General features: G+C 46.4%; 1 protein-coding gene across 1 annotated transcript in view; it reads left to right on the top strand.

Annotated features, from left to right (window-relative positions):
• Positions 1 to 1,552: 1,552 nt before the first annotated feature.
• The window catches only part of KLF14 (Kruppel-like factor 14), a 91,147-nt gene continuing 74,564 nt past the window's right edge, over positions 1,553 to 18,135 (top strand). The window contains 3 exon segments of the mRNA XM_006878209.1: positions 1,553 to 1,629; positions 3,306 to 3,431; positions 3,524 to 3,717. Of these exon segments, the coding sequence (XP_006878271.1) occupies positions 1,553 to 1,629; positions 3,306 to 3,431; positions 3,524 to 3,717 (397 nt within the window).

Here is an 18,135-nt window from a genome sequence, read left to right as displayed (position 1 = left end):
GTGTGTGTGTGTGTGTGTGTGTGTGTGTATACATAGTCTTTTCATTCCATTTTCCATGAACTTTTTGAAGCCCCCTCATGTGTCTGGCTGGTTTGCATCAATGACTAGAGGAGACCTCAGTGTAATAAGGCGAGTTGACCATGAGAATAAGCCTTTATCAAGGAGCAAGTGAATAGTCTTATAAACATTCACCCACATTGAAAAACAAAAAAGGAAGAAGAGGGCAAGTGTGACCAGGAATTCCCAAAATGCATAGCTCTATATATTTTCATAGCTGGGTAACAACAGCTCTTCGGAGCCACTGCCAGCTTCCTCAGTTCCCACAAAGGAATAAAGGAGTCTGTGACAAAAGTCATGCCTGAATGTCACAGTGCCTGTGGCCAACTGAGATGGGAGGAAGTGGCTTCTTGCCTCTTGCTTTTTCTGTACTGAATTTTTAATTTCAGGATAAAACAGTTTGAGTTTTCTACTTTCCAAGACCTGTGCCCACTCCAGCCTAAGTGCCCCCAAACGCAAAAAACAACAACAAAACAAACGCCGTCCTGTTCTTGCGTAAGTGCAGTTTCTGAGGGTCTGTGTGCCATTTTCACTGCCGTCGTGTTGTGTGAGTCGGAGTTTCTACCTTTCATTTTCTGCTGACTCTTTCAGGAGTACTGTGTGTGTAAACTAGCCACACAAAACTTACGGTGGGTGCCTGAAACGTTTCATAGCTTTTCGAAGGCAGGAGAATTCAGGAAGATTCTACTAGAAACCAGAACTGTATCCTGATTGTTACAGCCTTCCTGATTTCAGAGCGATAGAAACAAAAGCATGAGAACGTTCCAGGCCGGTTGATTGTAGAATCCATTCCAGTCTAGGACCGAGTAGAACTACCCACAGCGTTCCATGGCTTACGGAAAACCTTTCTGGGAGCAGAGTGCTACACCATCTTTCTCCTACAGAGCATCCTGTGGGTTCGAACCACCAACCTTTCAGTTCGCAGCCAAACGCTGAGTCACTGCACCACCAAGGTTCCTAAAAGAAGGGAAGTTTTTTCTTGACTCGCATCCTGTGTTCAGTGGGAGAACCAAACTGATAAGAGGTGGCAAAAAGCCAGCCCTGGTGACCGTATGAAGAGATGGTCATTCAGAAGTGAGATGAATATCATCGGCCTTTTAAAAAGCTGTGTGAAAAGAACCTTGGTGGTAACTGTGGTTGGTTGCCTGCTCACTACAAGGCTGGCAGTTCAAAGCCCCAGCTGCTCCACCAAAGATACATGAGACCGTCTGCTCCTATAAAAGTTTAGAGTATCAGAAATCCTACACAGGTCACTTTGTGTCAGAATTGACGTGATGGCATTGGGGCTAATACGACCCTGTACAGTTAGCAAACTAAGCTGCTAACTGAAAGGTTGGAGGTTCAAGTCCACCCAAAGGCACCAGGGAACCGAGGCCTGGTGATGTACTTCTGAGAAAGCAGCCTTTGAGAACCCTGTAGAGGACAGTTCTACTCTCACACACAAGGGGTCGCCAAGGGTCAGAGTTGACTTGATGGCTGTGATGACTTACGAAACATGGAAGCCATTAGAGGCGCTGAGGAGGAGTTAAAGGAGGCCGAGAATCTAGTCGGCGAGTTCCCGCCTGGGCATGGGTTTGTTTATGCTGCCTTTCAGAAGTCCAGGCCAACATTCTTAATGGTTTGGAGTGATTCAGGATGTTTCTTTGTTGGCACACATGAGCTATGACTGAAGAATCCTTCTCTGAGGGCCAAGGCAGAAGCCAGCCATACACTTAATGCCATAGTTCAGAATCTGCTTATCTTGAAGCAAAAGGAAGGCTATCACAGACAGCTTCCGTGTTTCAGATGTGGAGAGACAGGACCAGAGAGCCCTGGGGGCCAAGGTCACAGAGCTGAAGGAGAGCCAATTGCTCCATTCCCAGCCTTGACCTCTAGCTCTTGAGGCGTGTCCAGAGCTTCCTGTCACAGAAGAAAACAATCATTCATTATTTATCAGTTGACTCGCTTCTGGACAAACATAAGGATAGTAATGTTCCTATCTAGATGCCAAAACGAGACTCCATCTATTCCTTTTTCTTTTCCCCTTTGATGAGCGTTCGCTTATGCCATGCTAGTTCTTAATAAAACAAACTTCTAGTCCTTCCCACAGGAGAAAGAATTGAGCCAAATTCTAAGAACATGGTGTGGTCTTGAGGCACCAGGTAAAATAGAACATGTAGAAGATGTTCTAGATGTTTAGCAGTGCCTCTGCGAATGCCGGCAGACCTCGTTTCATTGTACTACAAATTGAAGGGTTGTGGCCAGCCTGCCTTGAGCAAGTCTGCTCGCACTGTTTTCCCAGCAGCCTGTGCTCCTTCTGTGTCTCCATGCCCATTGGTCCTTCTCACAATATTTCAAATGTTCTCATATTGCTGTTACACACTTCAGAGACTACAGTATAGTATCAGTGTGACTTTTGTATGTACCTTGAAACCAAAAAAACTTATGCAAATCACTCTATTGTGGTATTTGGTTTATCGTGGTGATCTGGAACCAAGCCTGCAATACCTCAGAACTGGAGAGAGAAATTCAGTCCTGCTGACCGGGGACCTCACAGGAAAGGCCTTGGGTCCAGGACAGTGTGGAGGTTTTGTGCCAAGTGGACAAGGCATGGTGGTGGTTTGATTTTAAATCTAATGTGGTTGTTTTTAGATTTTTGGTTTGGTTCCCCTACACAAACCTTTTTCCTATTTTATATTTGTGTGTACTTAGAAAAATTAAAATCTAGCAAATGCTTCAAATTTAAGCCCATGGATAAAATTTTCCTAACAAAATTACACAGCAAACTGGAAACAGCCACACAGGGATGGTGTGCTGTGCGCTTCGGAGGATTTTTAGTTCATATGGGAGAAGATGCCTCCCACCTGCCTGGGTCGCGGCTTCCTGGGTAGACACCTGCTTGCTTGCCTTCCCAGGATGTAGACTCAGTCCCGCCTGGCCGGGTGCCTCCTGGGAGGCCAGCTCGATGCCATGTGTACCTGCAGTTATGTGGGAATTTCCTTCTTCTCTTTGCTGTGTACCCTGAAGTCACTCCTATATTTGACCCCAGTGTGAGTCCCCTTCAGAATTCACCCCCTGTGCCTCCTAAGGACTTGGGGCCAGGGAAGGAGACTCCTAGTGGGCTGAGGGGCATTTCCCAGCTCTCACTCGGTCCATGTTCTCTGCATTCTAGACAGATGCCACTTGTGTGCCCCCACCAACCAGGCCACCTGAGAAAGGGCCCCACCCTCTCTGACCACCTCTATGTCGTCTTGCTTATACCTCTATAGAGTGAAGAACACGGGTCTGTACAAGCTTATCCTGACCTCAACGTCTGGTGCCCTGCCTGGGGGCTGCCATCGCCCTGAGCTTCCCCATGATGACAATTGTCTGCTGACTCGGCTGCAAACAGCTCGGTGCTCCCTCAGGAGCGTGGTCCATCTACTGCGTCCCACTCAGTGCTCCCCCAGGCGCAAACTCTACTGCATCCAGCTTGGTGCTCTGGCAGATACGTCCTCTGCTGCGTCGAGTTTGGTGCTCCCCCCGGCGTGGACTCTACTGCATCCGGCTTGATGCTCCCACACGCGCGTCCTCTGCTGTGTCCAGCTCGGTGCTCCCGCAGGAGCGTGGTCCATCTGCTGCGTCCAGCTCGATGCTCCCACAACCGTGTCCTCTACTACATCCAGCCTGGTGCTCTGGCAGGTACGTCCTCTGCTGCGTCCAGCCCAGAGTTCCCGCAGTTGCCTCCTCTGCTGTATCCAGCCTGGTGCTCCCACAGGTGTGCCCTCTAATTGGTCTCTTGGTGACACTCCTGTTTCCTCTCACCCCCTGATCTCACAGTCGTTCAGCTGTCATCTTCTGGAATCCCCTCAAAGCCTATGCACTGACCTTCTCAGCACCTTTCCTTCACCTCCCTGCCACATCTGCCACGTCTAACATAACTTCCCTGTCCCCTCTTTAGAGCCTGCTGTGTCTTTCCACCCACCGGCCCTCCCTGGAATGACCTGACAGCCTTGCCTGCTCTGGCTGCGCCCTTCCTAGTCACCTGCTGTGCTCTGGGCCCATGTGACACACCTTAGCACGAAATATGTGCCTGCACCCTAGACTTCCTTCCACAAGACCTCTCCGTCACTGGTTCCTCCTCAGCGACGTGGTGAGAGAACACTGGAGCCAGTGAGGGCGTGCTCCTCCTGACCCTAAAATAGTCCAAGACCATTGTACATAGACTCACGCCCCCTCTGGGCCTCCTGGAGTCCTGCAGTGACCTGGAAGCTGCAAAGGCATCTTGGAAATCAGAGTCTCCCATGCTCCGAGCAGCCAGCCTCCCAGCCTTCTGCGGTTGGGTCAGTCTTTAGGGCTGCATCCAGGTTTTTCTCATGAGACAGCTGCTGAGCGAACCCCCATCCCCTGGTAAGTGTCGTGTGCAGAGGCGCACCTCAGCACAGGCTACACCCCGAGGGCCAGTTGTCCGTGGATCTCCTGACAGCACTGGTCAGGTGGCTTGCCGAAGAGAAAACTCTGCCACTGCCCCTTGGGAGACTGCCTAGGGCTGGCACTGCCCTTTCAGCTCCAGGTGCCAGTCTGCTGGGCCTGGGGAAACTGACCGTACGGCATCCCTACACCCGATGGCAGTAGGGGCTTGTGCTCAGGAGTTTCATTGTATCCCTTGGCAGTCCCCCAGGCCATGAAAAATGTTCATCAGTATAAGTCTCTACTTTTCGTCTCTTAAACATCCAACTCCTAACTTATTATTTAAAGAAAAAGAAAACGTATAATGTGAACTGCTATTGTCCAGATCTCACATTCCAGTCTTAGGATGGAAGAAGGGAAAGAGGGCAGAACACGTTAAAGATTTGATTCAATTGGACAAAACCGTGTGTTGATCCAAGCGAGGCTTTCTCGGATTCTAGCATTAGTCAGAGGAGCCCTGGTGGCACAGTGGTTAAGAGCTTGGCTGCTGACAGAAAGGTTGGTGGTTCAAACCCACCAGCCTCTCCAAGGGAGACAGATGTGGCGTAAAGATTCCCAGACGAGGAACCTCTGCCTTTGGTGTCTGTGGAAGCTGCAGAATGTTGCCGGGGACGTGTTGTAATGCAGGAGCTGTGAGCCATGTCCACGACGTGCTGAGGGAAGAATGATGTACGGTTTTGTGCTCACCACTGCGATCCCCTCGTGACCTCAGACACGGTACTGTCACTTGTCCTAATTGCTCATTTAACCCTCACCCGGTGGGCACTGTCATTGTCCTGATTGTACAGTCGAGTCAGAGTAGCTTCCTCGGGCCTGCGCTGGGAGCTGCCTTACAGACAAGGGACGCTTTGCGGAGCACCATGGCTGGTTGTGGTTGAAGATGCTGTCTTATCATTGCCACACTCACTGGGTTGCAGCTCCTCAGTGGCACGTCTGGTGGGACGACCCAGGAAGTAAGTGACACTGACCCATAGGGCCGGCCACTGTGCTCTTTGGACCCGAACCCACGTGAGAAGGTGAGAAACCCAGCCCCAGAGAAGACGTCACACCACATGTGAGAAGCCAGCTCGCTGCTAACCAGACACTGCTCTCTTACAAGTCGGCTCTTCTCATGGTGGGGATCTGACGAAAGGAGGATATGAAGCAGCCTTAGAAACCGAATGAGGCACGTCTACACGGAGCCCTCTACAAGTCCATGGCATGGATTTCTTGTTTTTAATTCCTTTGCATGCTGAGGAGATTCTGGAACCCGGAGCCAGCTTGTGTACAGAGCTCTGGGTGGCCGCGGGAAGATGAGCCTGCTCAGAAAGTAGAATGTGCTGAGCAGTGGTTGGCAAGACTTAGGAGATTGGGTATCTGCCACAGGGCTTGAATCCCAGCCCTGACATTTATAAGCTTTGTGACCACCAGCAAGCCAGGCACCTTTCCTTAAATCTCTGTTCTCACACTGGGCACATGACTAAAACCACCTGGAAAAATGCCCGTGAAACACGCAGTGTCTGCCACAGATGCCATCAGCTGTCACTGCTCTGAGGAAACCTGGTGAGGCAGTGGATAAACACTTGGCTGCTAACCAGAAGACTGGCAGTTCAAATCCACCAGCCACTACATGGGAGAAAGATGTGGCAGGACCTGCTTCCGTGGGGTCAATTCTGATTCATTGTGGTGAGTCCTGAAGAACCGAGTAGAACTGCCCCACAGGGTTTCTGTAGGCTATAATCTCTACAGAAGTCGACTGCTTACATCTTTCTCCCATGAAGCAGCTGATGGGCTCAAATCACCATTTTTCTCCTTGGCAGCCCAGCATTTAATCTCTGCACCTCCAAAGCTCCTCCCCACAAAGATTAACCCAAAAAACCACTGCCACAGAGCCATTTCCAAGTCTTGGTAAGTCTACAGGGCAGTGTTGGAACCGTGACCGGTAGGGTTTCTGAGACTGTAAATCATCTGGGGGCAAAGAGCCTCATCTTTCTGCCTCAGAGCAACTGGGGGTGTAAACTACCAACCATGTAGTGCACAGCCCACCGCTTAGCTCACTGCAACACCAGGGCCTTGGAAACCCCTAGGGGCAGATCTTCTCTGGCCCATGGGGTCACTGTGAGTCAGAATCTACTGGACAACAGGTTTAGGGTTTTGGTGTCACTGTTCTGCTGAGGACCCTGCCACCCACTCCAGAGGTGCGGTCCACCTTCATCCTGCGAAGCCACCCAAGAGTCAGATCCATCCAGCAAAAGCAAAAACATGTGTAACACGTGTGTGGAGCTGTTTTGTGTGCTGACTGTAAGTGGTCTAACAGCCGCTGTAGTACCAAAGTGTCTGTCTCCATTCTTTCTCACAGAGCTAATAAGCAGCGCAAGCTCGGCTCCAGACCCTGCCCGACATGTTCATCTGCTGCGTGTAAGACATCCCTCGCCCAGACTCACACGGTCAGCACAGATCAGCACAACTCTGGACCCCAGTGTCCCTACGTTTGCAAGGTAAGACATCAAGAGGAATCCTAGTCAGATACCATTCTCTTGTTAAATCCTCCAGCCCCGGGGGAAGGTACCTTAATCCCGTATTCAAGAACAGACTGGCATCTCAATTTAAAGAAAACAATGTGCTTCTACTGTTCAACTTTTTACCACATGGGAGTTACTGGGGTAGTGTACTGAGTCACACACAATGCATGCTCCAACCTTCCTATCAGATTTGGAAACAAAAATACGAAGTAGAGCCACTTGCTCAAAAGTAGCATCAAACATGGCAGCGCAGAGTGGGCATAAATGGTGAATAGATACATTCCCATACCTGTGAGTCGAGAGACATAAATGGTGGGGTCTTCTCATACAGCCCCCCAAATACCAGTGTTTTAATACCAAAGATGGAGAGTTTGAGAATCGGAAGTGTGCGCTCTATGTATAAGAGTTGCTCACAAATCGCTTTCAAATGTTGTCGTACCTTAAATTTGTTGGTGGTTAAAATTGGTCTTCAAATAGCAACACCCTGAGAAGCCCAAGTCCAGTCCTGTAGTGTCCTGTCCTGGCCTAACAATAGAGCCGTCAATGGTTTGTTGGGTCTAGGAGACCACAGAGGAATGGAAGCAGCTAATGTTCCACAAGTAAAACTTTTTCTCAGAAAGGTTGGCCCTACGGTCACCGGGGATGCCCCACATCTGGGAGGAGAGGATGAATGTGTCCCTCTCCCTGTACCAACTGGGTTTCTCCCTCCCTACTGGTGGACAAAGCAGTTGCCATCTATGTTCTTTTGGCAGTCGGTCTCTTCCGGCAAACAGATCTTCAGGAAGCTGCCAAAAGAACATAGAAGTAGTCTGTACGTTTCCTTCCAAATCTGACAGTAAGGTTGGAGGCCGTACTGTGTGTGAATGAGGACAGACACTGGCGTGTGGATATTGATGTTTGTTGACCTGATAGCAGTGGGTTCCTGTGTGTGCTTTGTGTGTGTATGTGACATTTATGATGAGGGAAACACAAAACTTAACCAGGTGGAAGTGAGAGGCATAGCTCTTGTTTACTCACAACCAGCATGTCAATTATCTGAAAACATTCCTAAGTAGCAGTGGTCAAAGACACGGTGTCTTCATCATTTGTAGAAAATGTGCAGACCTCTTTGTGCTGGATTTGAGAATACTAGCAATTGCTCCGACCGGCACTTTGTCAGTGATGGTTCTGGAGTCACATGCTCATGTGTCCTTTCAGGTTGCCAGCGTTAACCGATTGTCTCTTCACAAAGTCCATGCTTTTCTTTGCAGCTGCCAGGCCACTGTACTGTGATGGAGTGGCTGCTGCTGTCCACCTTGCCTTTCTTGTCCCAGCAGCAGGAAGCCCGTGCTTCCCAGGGGACCCTGGAAGGAAGCCATCACTGACCACGACTTAGGGGTGAAAGATACAGATCAGATGAAAGCTGAGCAGCCTGCACGTCCTACTAGTTAGCATCCTACTTGAAGTCACTTGAGATTGCCCACCACCAGCACCTTGTAACAGACTGTCCCCGGCTGGGTTCATGGTGACATTACCCCGTAACAGGTATGAGGAAATACAGAAGGAGAAACTAAAGTGCACGTTACTGTCTACAGGCAAGCATACAGACCAAGAATGCTGACTAAGAATGCTGAATGGATTAATTAACTAAAGTGCAGTTAATATATATAAGCAAGAATGCGGAGTTAGAATTCAGGGTAAGTGCATGGCAAACCCAGGAGAAGAACCTACGTTTCATAGAACCACAATGGGTGGGGAGAGGGAGGCAGGAGTGTTTCAGATTCAAAGTGGACCCAAAGCTTTAGTGCATGAACCTCCATGAGATCTGGGTTTGAAACATGGGACTGTAAAAGACTTTTATGGGAAGCAGGAGGAAAAGGTTAGTTTGGATATTGTTGTTACGTGTCATCGAGTTGGTACTTCATAGCAGGACAACAGGACAAAACATTGCCCAGCCTTGGACTAACCTCACAATTGTTGCCACGCTTGAGTCCACCGATGCTGCCACCTTACCAAACATGATGTCCTTCTCCATCAACTGGTCCCTCCTGACAATATGTCCGAAGTAAGAGGGACGAAGTTTGGCCATCCTGGCCTCCAAGGAACACTCTGGCTGCACTTCTTCCAACACAGATCTGTTGGTTCTTTTGGCAGCCCATGGCTGGCACTTTCAATATTCTCGTCCAACACCATGACTCAGATGCATCAATTCTTCTATGGTCTTCCTTATTCACTGTCCAGCTTTCACATGCATATGAGGTTATTGAAAATACCATGGCTTGGGTCAGGCACACCTTAGTCCTCAAGCTGACATCTTTGTTCTTCAACACTTTAAAAAGGTCTTGTGCAGCAGATTTGCCTAGTGCAATATGTCATTTGATTTCTTGACTGCTGCTTCCGTGAGTGTTGATAGTTGCTCCAAGAAGAATGAAGTCCTTGACAACTTCAATCTTTTTTCCTTTGATAAGAATGTTGTTTCTTAGTCCAGTGGTGAGGAGTTTTGTTTTCTTGACATTGAGATGCAATCCATACCAAAGACTGTGCTCTTTGATCTTCATCAGTAAGGATTTTAAGTCCTCTTCACTCTTGACAAGCAAGGTTGTATAATTTGCATGTTGCAGGTTGTTAATGAGTCTTCCTCCAATCCCGATACTTGTGAGTTGTTGTGATTCTGGAAGCTATGCCACGGATATTTTAAATACCAGCAGGGTCACCCACAGTGGACAGTATGGGTATTAGGAAATACAAAAGAATAGTTGCTAATGTTCTTGGGCATGATACAGTATTGTGTTTATCTAGAAGAATAACCTCATTGTTATGACCAGATATGTTCAGGTATTTAGCAGAAAAGTGTCTGGATGGTCTTCAGTGTACTTTCATATAATTCATCAAAAAATATCCACCTACAAATGTACATGTGTTGTTGTTGTTAGGTGCCATTGAGTCCATTCGGATCCACAACAGAAGAAATCACTACCCGGCACCGAACCATCCACACAATTGTCATTGCACTTAAGCCCATTGTTGCTGCTGCTGCGCCACTCCATCTCATTGGGGGGTCTTCCTCTGTTATGCTGACCCTCCACTTTGCCAAGCGTGATGTCCTTCTCCAGGGACAGCTCCCTCCTAATAACGTATGAAATGGGAGAGACAAAGTCTCACCATCATCCTGGCTTCTAAGAAGCACTCTGACTGTACTTCTCCCAACACAGATTTGTTTGTTCTTCTGGCACTCCATGGTACTTTGAATATTCTTCTTCAACACCGTAACTCAAATACATTGATTCTTCTGTAGTCTTCCTTAATCATGTCCAACTTTCTTATGCCTATGAGGCTACTGAAAATACCACAGCTTGGGTGGTTGTTGTTGTTGTTAAATACCATAGAGTCGGTTCCGACTCATAGTGACCCTGCACAGGGTTTCGGAGGCTGCAAATCTTTACGGGAGCAGAAAGCCTCATCTTTCTCCCCTGGAATGGCTGGTAGTTTCGAACTGCTGACCTTGAGGTTAGCAGCCCAATTCGTAACCGCTACGCTACCAGAGCTCCTTAGAGCTTGGGTTAGGGGCACTTTAGTCATCAAACTGACAGCAGGTTTGCCTAATGCAATACATCATCTGATTTCTTGACTGCTGATTCCATGTGTGTTAATTGTGGATCTAAGCAAAATGAAGTCTTAGACAACTTCATCTTTTCTCCATTTATCATGTTATTTATTGGTCCAGTTGTGAGGATTTTTGTTTTCTTTACATTGAGGTGCAACCCATACTGAAGGCTGTGGTTTTTTATATTTTCATCGGTAAGTAATTTAAGTCCTTTTAGCTTTCAGTAAACAAGGTTGTATCATCTGCATATCATAGATTGTTGGTGAGTCTTCCTCCAATCCTGATGCCACATTTTTCTTTATAATAATCCAGTTTTTCGGATTATTTGCTCGGCATATAAATTTGAGTAAGTATGGTGAAAGAATACAACGTTGGTGCACATCTTTCCTGATTTTAAACCATTCATTATCCCTTTGTTCTGTTCGAACAACTGCTTCTTCGTCTGTGTATAGGTTCCTTGTGAGCACAATTAAGTGTTTTGGAATATATCTTTCTTCCCAATGTTATCCATAGCTTGTCATGATCCACACAGTCAGAAGTCTATACAAAGTCAGTAAAGGACAGGTAAACATTGTTCTGGTGTTGTCTGTTTTCAGCCAAGATCATCTGACGTCAGGGGTGATAGCCATCATTTCACGTCCTCTTCTGAATCCAGCTTGCATTTCTGGCAGCTCCCTGTTGATGTACTGTTGCAGCCGTTTTTGAAGTATAGTTCATTATATTAGCATGTGATATTAATGATATTGTTAGATGATTTACTCATTCTACTTGGTCACCTCTCTTTGGAATGGGCACAAATATAGATTTCTTCCAGTCAGTTGGCCAGGTAGCTGTCTTCCAAACTTATAGGAATAATGAGTGAGTGCCTCCAGTGCTGCCTCAGTTTGTTGTAAGATTTTAATTTTTATTCTGTCAATTCCGGGAGCCTTGTTTTTTGTCAGTGTCTTCAGTGAAGCTTGGACTTCTTCCTTCAGGATCATTGGTTCTTGATTATATGCTACCTCATGAAATGGTTGAACATTTTTGGTACAGTTACTCTGTGTGTTCCTTCCATCTTCCCTTGATGTTTCTACATCATTCAGTATCTTGCCCATAGAATCCTTCAGTATTGAAAGTCAAGGTTTGAATTTTTCTTTCAGTTCTTTCAGCTTGAGAAATGCTGAGAAGGTTCTTCCCGTTTGGTGTTCTAACTCCAGATCTTTGCACATTTCATTTATAATACTGTACTTTGTCTTCTCCAGTTGCCCTTTGAAATTTTCTGTTCAGCTCTTTTACTTAACTTCTTCCATTTTCTTTAGCATCTATTTGTTGGAGAGTAAGTTTCAGTGTTTTCTGACATCCATTTTGGTCATTTTTTTCTTTCCTGTCTTTTCAGTGACTTTTAGCTTTCTTCCTGTTTGATGTTTTTAATGTCACCCCATAACTCTTCTGAGCTTTAGTCATTAGTGTCCATTGCATCAAATCTGTCCTTGAACAAACTCTCTCAATTCTGGTGGAATGTATTCAAGGCCATATTTGAGCTCTTGTGGATTTCTTTTAATTTTCTTCAGCTTCAGCCTGCACTTGCATATGAACAGTTGGTATGTTTCCCAGTAAGCCCATGGCCTAGTTTTGGCTGATGATATTTAGCTTTTCTACAGTCTTTATGCACAGATGTAGACAATCCTGTGTATTCTGTCTGGTGAGGCCCATGTGTATAATCTCCTTTTATGTTTTAAAAAAGGTATTTGCAATTAAAAAGTCATTGGTCTTGCAAAATTCTACCAATTCTATCTCCATCATTGTTTCTATCACCAAGGTCATGTTTTCCAACTACTGATCCTTACTCTTTGTTTCCAACCTTTGCATTCCAATCATCAGTAATTATCAATGCATCTTGATTGCATGTTTGATCAGTTTCAGACTGAAGAAGTTGGTAGAATTCTTCAGTTACATTGTCACTGGCTTTAGTGTTTGGTGTGTAAATCTGAATAATAGTGGTGTTAACTGGTCTTCCTTATAGGAGAATGGATATTATCCAATCACAGACAGCAGTGCACTTCAAGACAGATCTTGAAATGTTCTTTTTGATGGTCAACGTGACACTGTTCTTGAGTGTCTCATTTCTGGCATTGTAAGCAGTATGATGGTCAAAGTCAAAACGGCCAATACCATTCCATTTCAGCTCTTTATGTTTTCCATTTTATTTTTGACAACTCCCAGGTTTCCTAGATTCATACTTTGTACATTCCATTTTCCCATTATGAATGGGCGTTTGCAGCTCAACTCCTCACTTTGAGTTACAACCCGTCAGCAAATAAGGTCCTGAAAGCTTTTCTGCCTTCATGCCATATTTGCATATAGATGAAACTTAATAACCAAACCAAGTCCATTGTCACTGATTGTCCCGGGGCTCGCCGCCACCCTGTAGCTAACTTCTTGTTGTTGCTGTTAAGTGCCGTTGAGTCAGTTCAACTCAGTGCAACCCTGTAGAAGGTTTCCAAACAGCAGCTGGTGAGTTTGAATGCCATCCTTGCAGTTAGCAGTCCAGTGTTTATCCTACAGCACCACACCAGGACCCCTGAGTGAAACAAAACTAAACAGTTGTTGTGTTTGGGTGTTTGTCTTATTGTTCATATTTTCCATATGTCTGGAATTTTTTGTACTAACAGCTCAATGAAAGGAATACCCACCCCTCTAGTAGAGAGCACTGTCTTCTGGGATTCCAAGAACATTAAAAAGAGAAGGGTAGTGGGCTGCCTAGAACCCCAATGTCAGGAACTCTAATGGGAGGGGGAAAAGTGTGGAAAAGTACTTTGTCAGTGAGAACTAAGAGACCAAAGCCTTTCACTTTACAGTGAGGAGGAGAGGAATGTTCAATAGAAAGAGATCAAAAATCCCTCACTCATAAAGGCATTCCACTCTGGAAAAAACATCCAGATCTTAAGGAATATCAATATGTGCTGCTTACCTCTGAGCTATCCAATGTCTTCCTTAGACTCTAAACATGCTTTTCTCTTAGGTCAAACAAAACAATGTCAGCGTAAAAGAAAGGGATTTAGTTAGGAAAGGACTTTCTTCCCTTTCTGCTGTTTGGGTCCATTCTGCCCTGCCGGGCCCCCGACTCGCTGTGCATTGTGTGTCTGCCGTGGGAAGGCTCTGCACACCATGCTCTCTGCCTCCTTCACCTGGATCTTTGCGTTCCAGCTTCTCCTTACTCAGATCAGAGCTTTTCCTTGACAGCCCACCAGGAGTGCAGGCATTGGGCTCAAAATGATTTAACTGTCTCCTTCTAGGCTGCTCAAGAAGAAAGGGGGTTCACAGTCACTCTAACTCCACCCCAGATTTGGTGACATCAGATGTGGTGATGAATATATGGAATTTGCTAAAGCTTTAGTCGTTTTCCAGGCCTTTCCTCCCAAGCACCTATGGCTGGGCTCAAACCTCTAGCATTAGATTAGTGTCCAAGTGCTAAATCACTTGTATCACCCTGGGATGCCATTAAATAAGGTGTTGTTGCTGAGTGCCACTGAGTTGGTCCTGACTTAAAGTGACCCTATATAGAATTTCCAAGGAGCAGCTGGTGAGTTTGAACCGTCGACCTTGTGGTTCAAACCAACCTTTCAGTCCAGTGCTTTATCATGTAGCCACACCAGGACGCCTTTAAGTGAGACAGATAGTACACTGTCAAAGTAAGTTACTTGGCCCAGTATTTCCATTTCATGTATTTTATTTTACTTTTAACTGTGTGTTGTGATTTGGATGAGAGTTTACAGAGCAAATTAGTTGCCCATTCAACAGTGTGTCCTCATTCTGTTTAACTAAAGCCCTCTTCCAACCACAAAGTAAAGACTTCACAACCAGCTCTCAACTTTTCCCTTTCTAGGCTGTCTTGAATCTATTGCAAGAGAGAATTTTGAAGAAAAAAAGCATAAAAAAAGACCATAAAGCTTCTTCAGGAAGCTGGTTTCATATGGTGGTTTAGATTTAAATAGTGATTGTCTAGCACCATTTGAAATCAGTGTTCTTGGGGGAGACCACCTGCGCTTCCTACAGCAGGAAGAATGAATGGGCCAGTCCTGAAATGTTTGAAAGCAAAGACAAGACTGTTACGGGAACCCGCCTCCCATAGTAGCTGGGCCATTCCTGTCCCTGCCAACAGTGGGGTTACATGTACACATGGAGTATGTGAGAAAGCTGGTTCTTAGAACTTCATACTTGTTTGTGTAGTAATCTTTCAGTAGCACTTACCCTATAAGACAGACTTCTCTGTGCCTGGATTAAATATTGACATGTATGACTAATTCCTGTTTGGTTCCTCCACATCCTCTCACGTCCTCCTCTGACCCCTTAGAGGATGACTGATTTCTTTTGGTGTTCAGAGTCAATACAATTTTCTAGCACCATCTGAAATCGGTTATAATGATTGGGGAAGTGCACCGTTCAGCCGACTGATGAGAGAAACCATCTGGGTCATCTTGGGGACCACGGAAAGGATGCGAGAAAGAGAATTACAAAGGAGAAGTGCCGAGCTGACGTGTCTTTGTTCCATTTATGAGTTTCATTGCCCTGAATTGCATGTATGACATTATACTACTAATAAATGGTTAACTAGTAGCATATTGCTAATGGTAAGACTGTGGAGAAATGCCACTGACTTAGTGAGGGTTTTTGTTCAGATGTAGATATCGAGAAGAAAATCAACCACCTCGGACAATTTGGAAGGAACAGCAAGAAAGTTTTTTCACAATGAGAAGCTCTCATGATCTCGTCTGTGGACACCCGCCCTGCCTGGTCATGGGCTCTTGCCATGGTTAACCAAACCATTTTTGTAAAAGGCTGCAGCAGGCTCAAGTGGGCTAGAAGTCTAACCTCAAGAGGCCCAGGGAGATGCAGTGGTATATGTCAGGACAGAACTAGGTTAATACATTTCAGCCCTGCTTTGGAACTGTTACCCTAAACGATGCCTTCTTCCTATAGAGGGGCAGGTGTTCTACTGAGAACAACGCTAGAGTTCTGGGTCCAAGCAGGGTCAAAAAAGAAAAGAAATACAGTTTAAGGATGGCCAGTCTCAGCCACTTGGCCTCTGAGAGTCATCAAGGCTAGTAGGGACCGATGTCCCCGCTACCTCTGTGGGAACAGAGCCAAGTACCTGCTGGACTCCTGGCCCTGACCCCTCTTATTTTCTTGCCGGTCTAAGAGGAGCCCAAAGTCTGATCATCAGAAGGGAATGACCACCCTGCTCTAGCCTTGCTCACCTTTTCTCCCCTCTCACACCTACTGTCTGCCATTTAACCTGCTCATTGGTCATTCCAGGAGCCCTGGTGGCACTGTGGATTATTAGCCAGGTGTCAGGCTGCTAACTGCAGGTTTGGCAGTTCAAACCCACCAGCCACTCCATGGGAGAAAGAAAAGGCTGTCTGCTCCTTTAAAGATTCACAGTCTCCAAAACACCATATAAGGAGCTCTGGTAGCGTAGTGGTTACGAATCAGGCTGCTAACCTCAAGGTCAGCAGTTTGAAACTACCAGATGTTCTGCAGGAGAAAGATGAGGCCTTCTGCCCCCATAAAGATTTACAGTCTTGGAAACCCAGTACAGGGTTGCTATGAGTCAGAACTGACTCCACGGCACACAGCCACCACCACCCATTATCCTAAACCTGTTTCAGTATACCAAAAACTGTCCCCATCATTTTTATCCCAAAACCAATTCTGCACTACCATCCATCCTTCTCCCTGATGCCATGCTATGTCCACGCTGATCCTTTCTCTCTTTCAGATCTGTCCCTCAGCCTCCTTGTCCCCCTGCTTACCTCTCCACCAGCCTTTCTGTCATCACCAGTTACTCTTGGAAGCTCACTCTGGACATCATTCTTCCACAGTCTTGCCATGCCTTTGGATGGTAGGTATCTCAGTGCCTCTACACAAAAGACCCTCATGATTCCCACAAAAGACCCTCATGATTCCCACAAAAGACCCTCATGATTCCCACTTCTTCTCTAGCCACTTTTTCAGTTCTCCCCTCTGAGCTCACCCAGCTCCCAAAATACCCCTCTCCTCATCCCCCGACCTGGAAACTCCACCTTATTCTTCAGTCGTTGGTTCAGATGTTTGCTCGTCTGCGAAGCTCCAAGTTCTGGTAGTGAATGGCTTTGTTCTCTGTGGGTCTATAGAACCAAGGGCTCTCTCTCTCAGCATTGTCCTGTGCTTGCTTATTGGCTTACCAGTCTTCTCCGCTGAGCTGTGAAGTCCTTGGATTTAAGAAGGATAACAGGTAAGGACCACACAAAATATTCACACACTTCGTATGTGGCATGTTCTCTGTGGTAAACTTTCCATGTAGGCTTCCACTCCATTTTTTCAGTCAATCATAGCATCTCTCCATTTGCTCTGTGCATCGGGTGTAGAAACTACCTCCAATGATGGCCTAAATTAAAAAGAACAGAGAAATAAAGTAAATCTGCTTCAAGGAACATATCACCTTTTCCAAATCTTAAGTGTGATTTTGATGTATACATTGTTGTTCAAGTTCCGTTGAGTTGGTTCCAACTCATAGCGACCCTGTATAGGGTTCTCAAGATGTGGTTGGTGAGTTTGAACCACCAACTTTGCAATTCAAACAACCTAGTGGTCCAGTGCTTGTCCTACAGGACTCCAGTATATGCATAGCTTCCTAGAAAACATGGGATTATCTTCCAGAAAGCACTAGGGCCCTTTGTTCTCCGTTCTTTGAAGCTACACCCAAAGCTAATGAGTTGGGACCAACAGACCAAGAGGGATCTGAAGGGAGAAGAGTTTTCTTGGGACTTACATGGTGGGCCAATGAGGGTTGGGGATAGGCTCTAGAATCATCTTTATTCCATCTGGGTATGACTGCTACACCTAAAAGTGGGCTTTAATTGTTCCTAGCCTGGGGCTTAGAACCCCATGGAATTGAATTTTCATTCCCATGATCATCTAGAGAAGTTTTGAGCTCCACACCCCTCCTTTAGTCTCTCCTCTTTGAGAGCCAAGTAACCAATGTTGGCCCACTGTTTTATAGCCTCCCTGCTGCGTAAAGGTTCCTTCCACCCAGGTGGCCTTGGTGCCCAATGGGCAGCCCTGCCCACCTCAAAGAAACAATGGATTACCGCCTGAGGAGGGAGTGAGCGGGCACTGCCCTGGAATGTGGGTGCGGTCAGGAAGCTGGGGGGCTAAACTGTACAGACTTGCTGTCTGGGGATTAGTAGTTTCTAAGAGCACAGAAGAAGGGCCGAAGTAGGTAACTTACTCTTGGGAGGTGGAAGGGAGCTCATTCTTCAAAGTCCCACGAGAAAGTTGAGAAGGATTAGAAGGAGGCAGTTGCTGCCACTGCTCCTACAAATTCTGCCTCCATGGAAAAAAAGGTGCCCACAAAATGATGGCCCCGTACCAATCGGCATCAATCTGAACATGTTGGACACCACCCGCCATGGGTTGGGTTGGGCAGGAGATGGTGCAGGCCTGGCAGGGGTTGAGTAACCAATCTTGTGCCAAAGGCTTGATGTGGCAGGAGGTGGCAGGACAAAGGTATTGGAATGTGCCAGTTGGGTGCCAGCCTTCTTAGCT

Source organism: Chrysochloris asiatica, unplaced genomic scaffold, assembly GCF_000296735.1.
Source record: "Chrysochloris asiatica unplaced genomic scaffold, ChrAsi1.0 scaffold00041, whole genome shotgun sequence".
NCBI classification, from domain to species: domain Eukaryota; kingdom Metazoa; phylum Chordata; class Mammalia; order Afrosoricida; family Chrysochloridae; genus Chrysochloris; species Chrysochloris asiatica.
The sequence above is the reverse complement of the archived record's forward strand: the minus strand, read 5'-3'. Positions and strand labels throughout refer to the sequence as shown.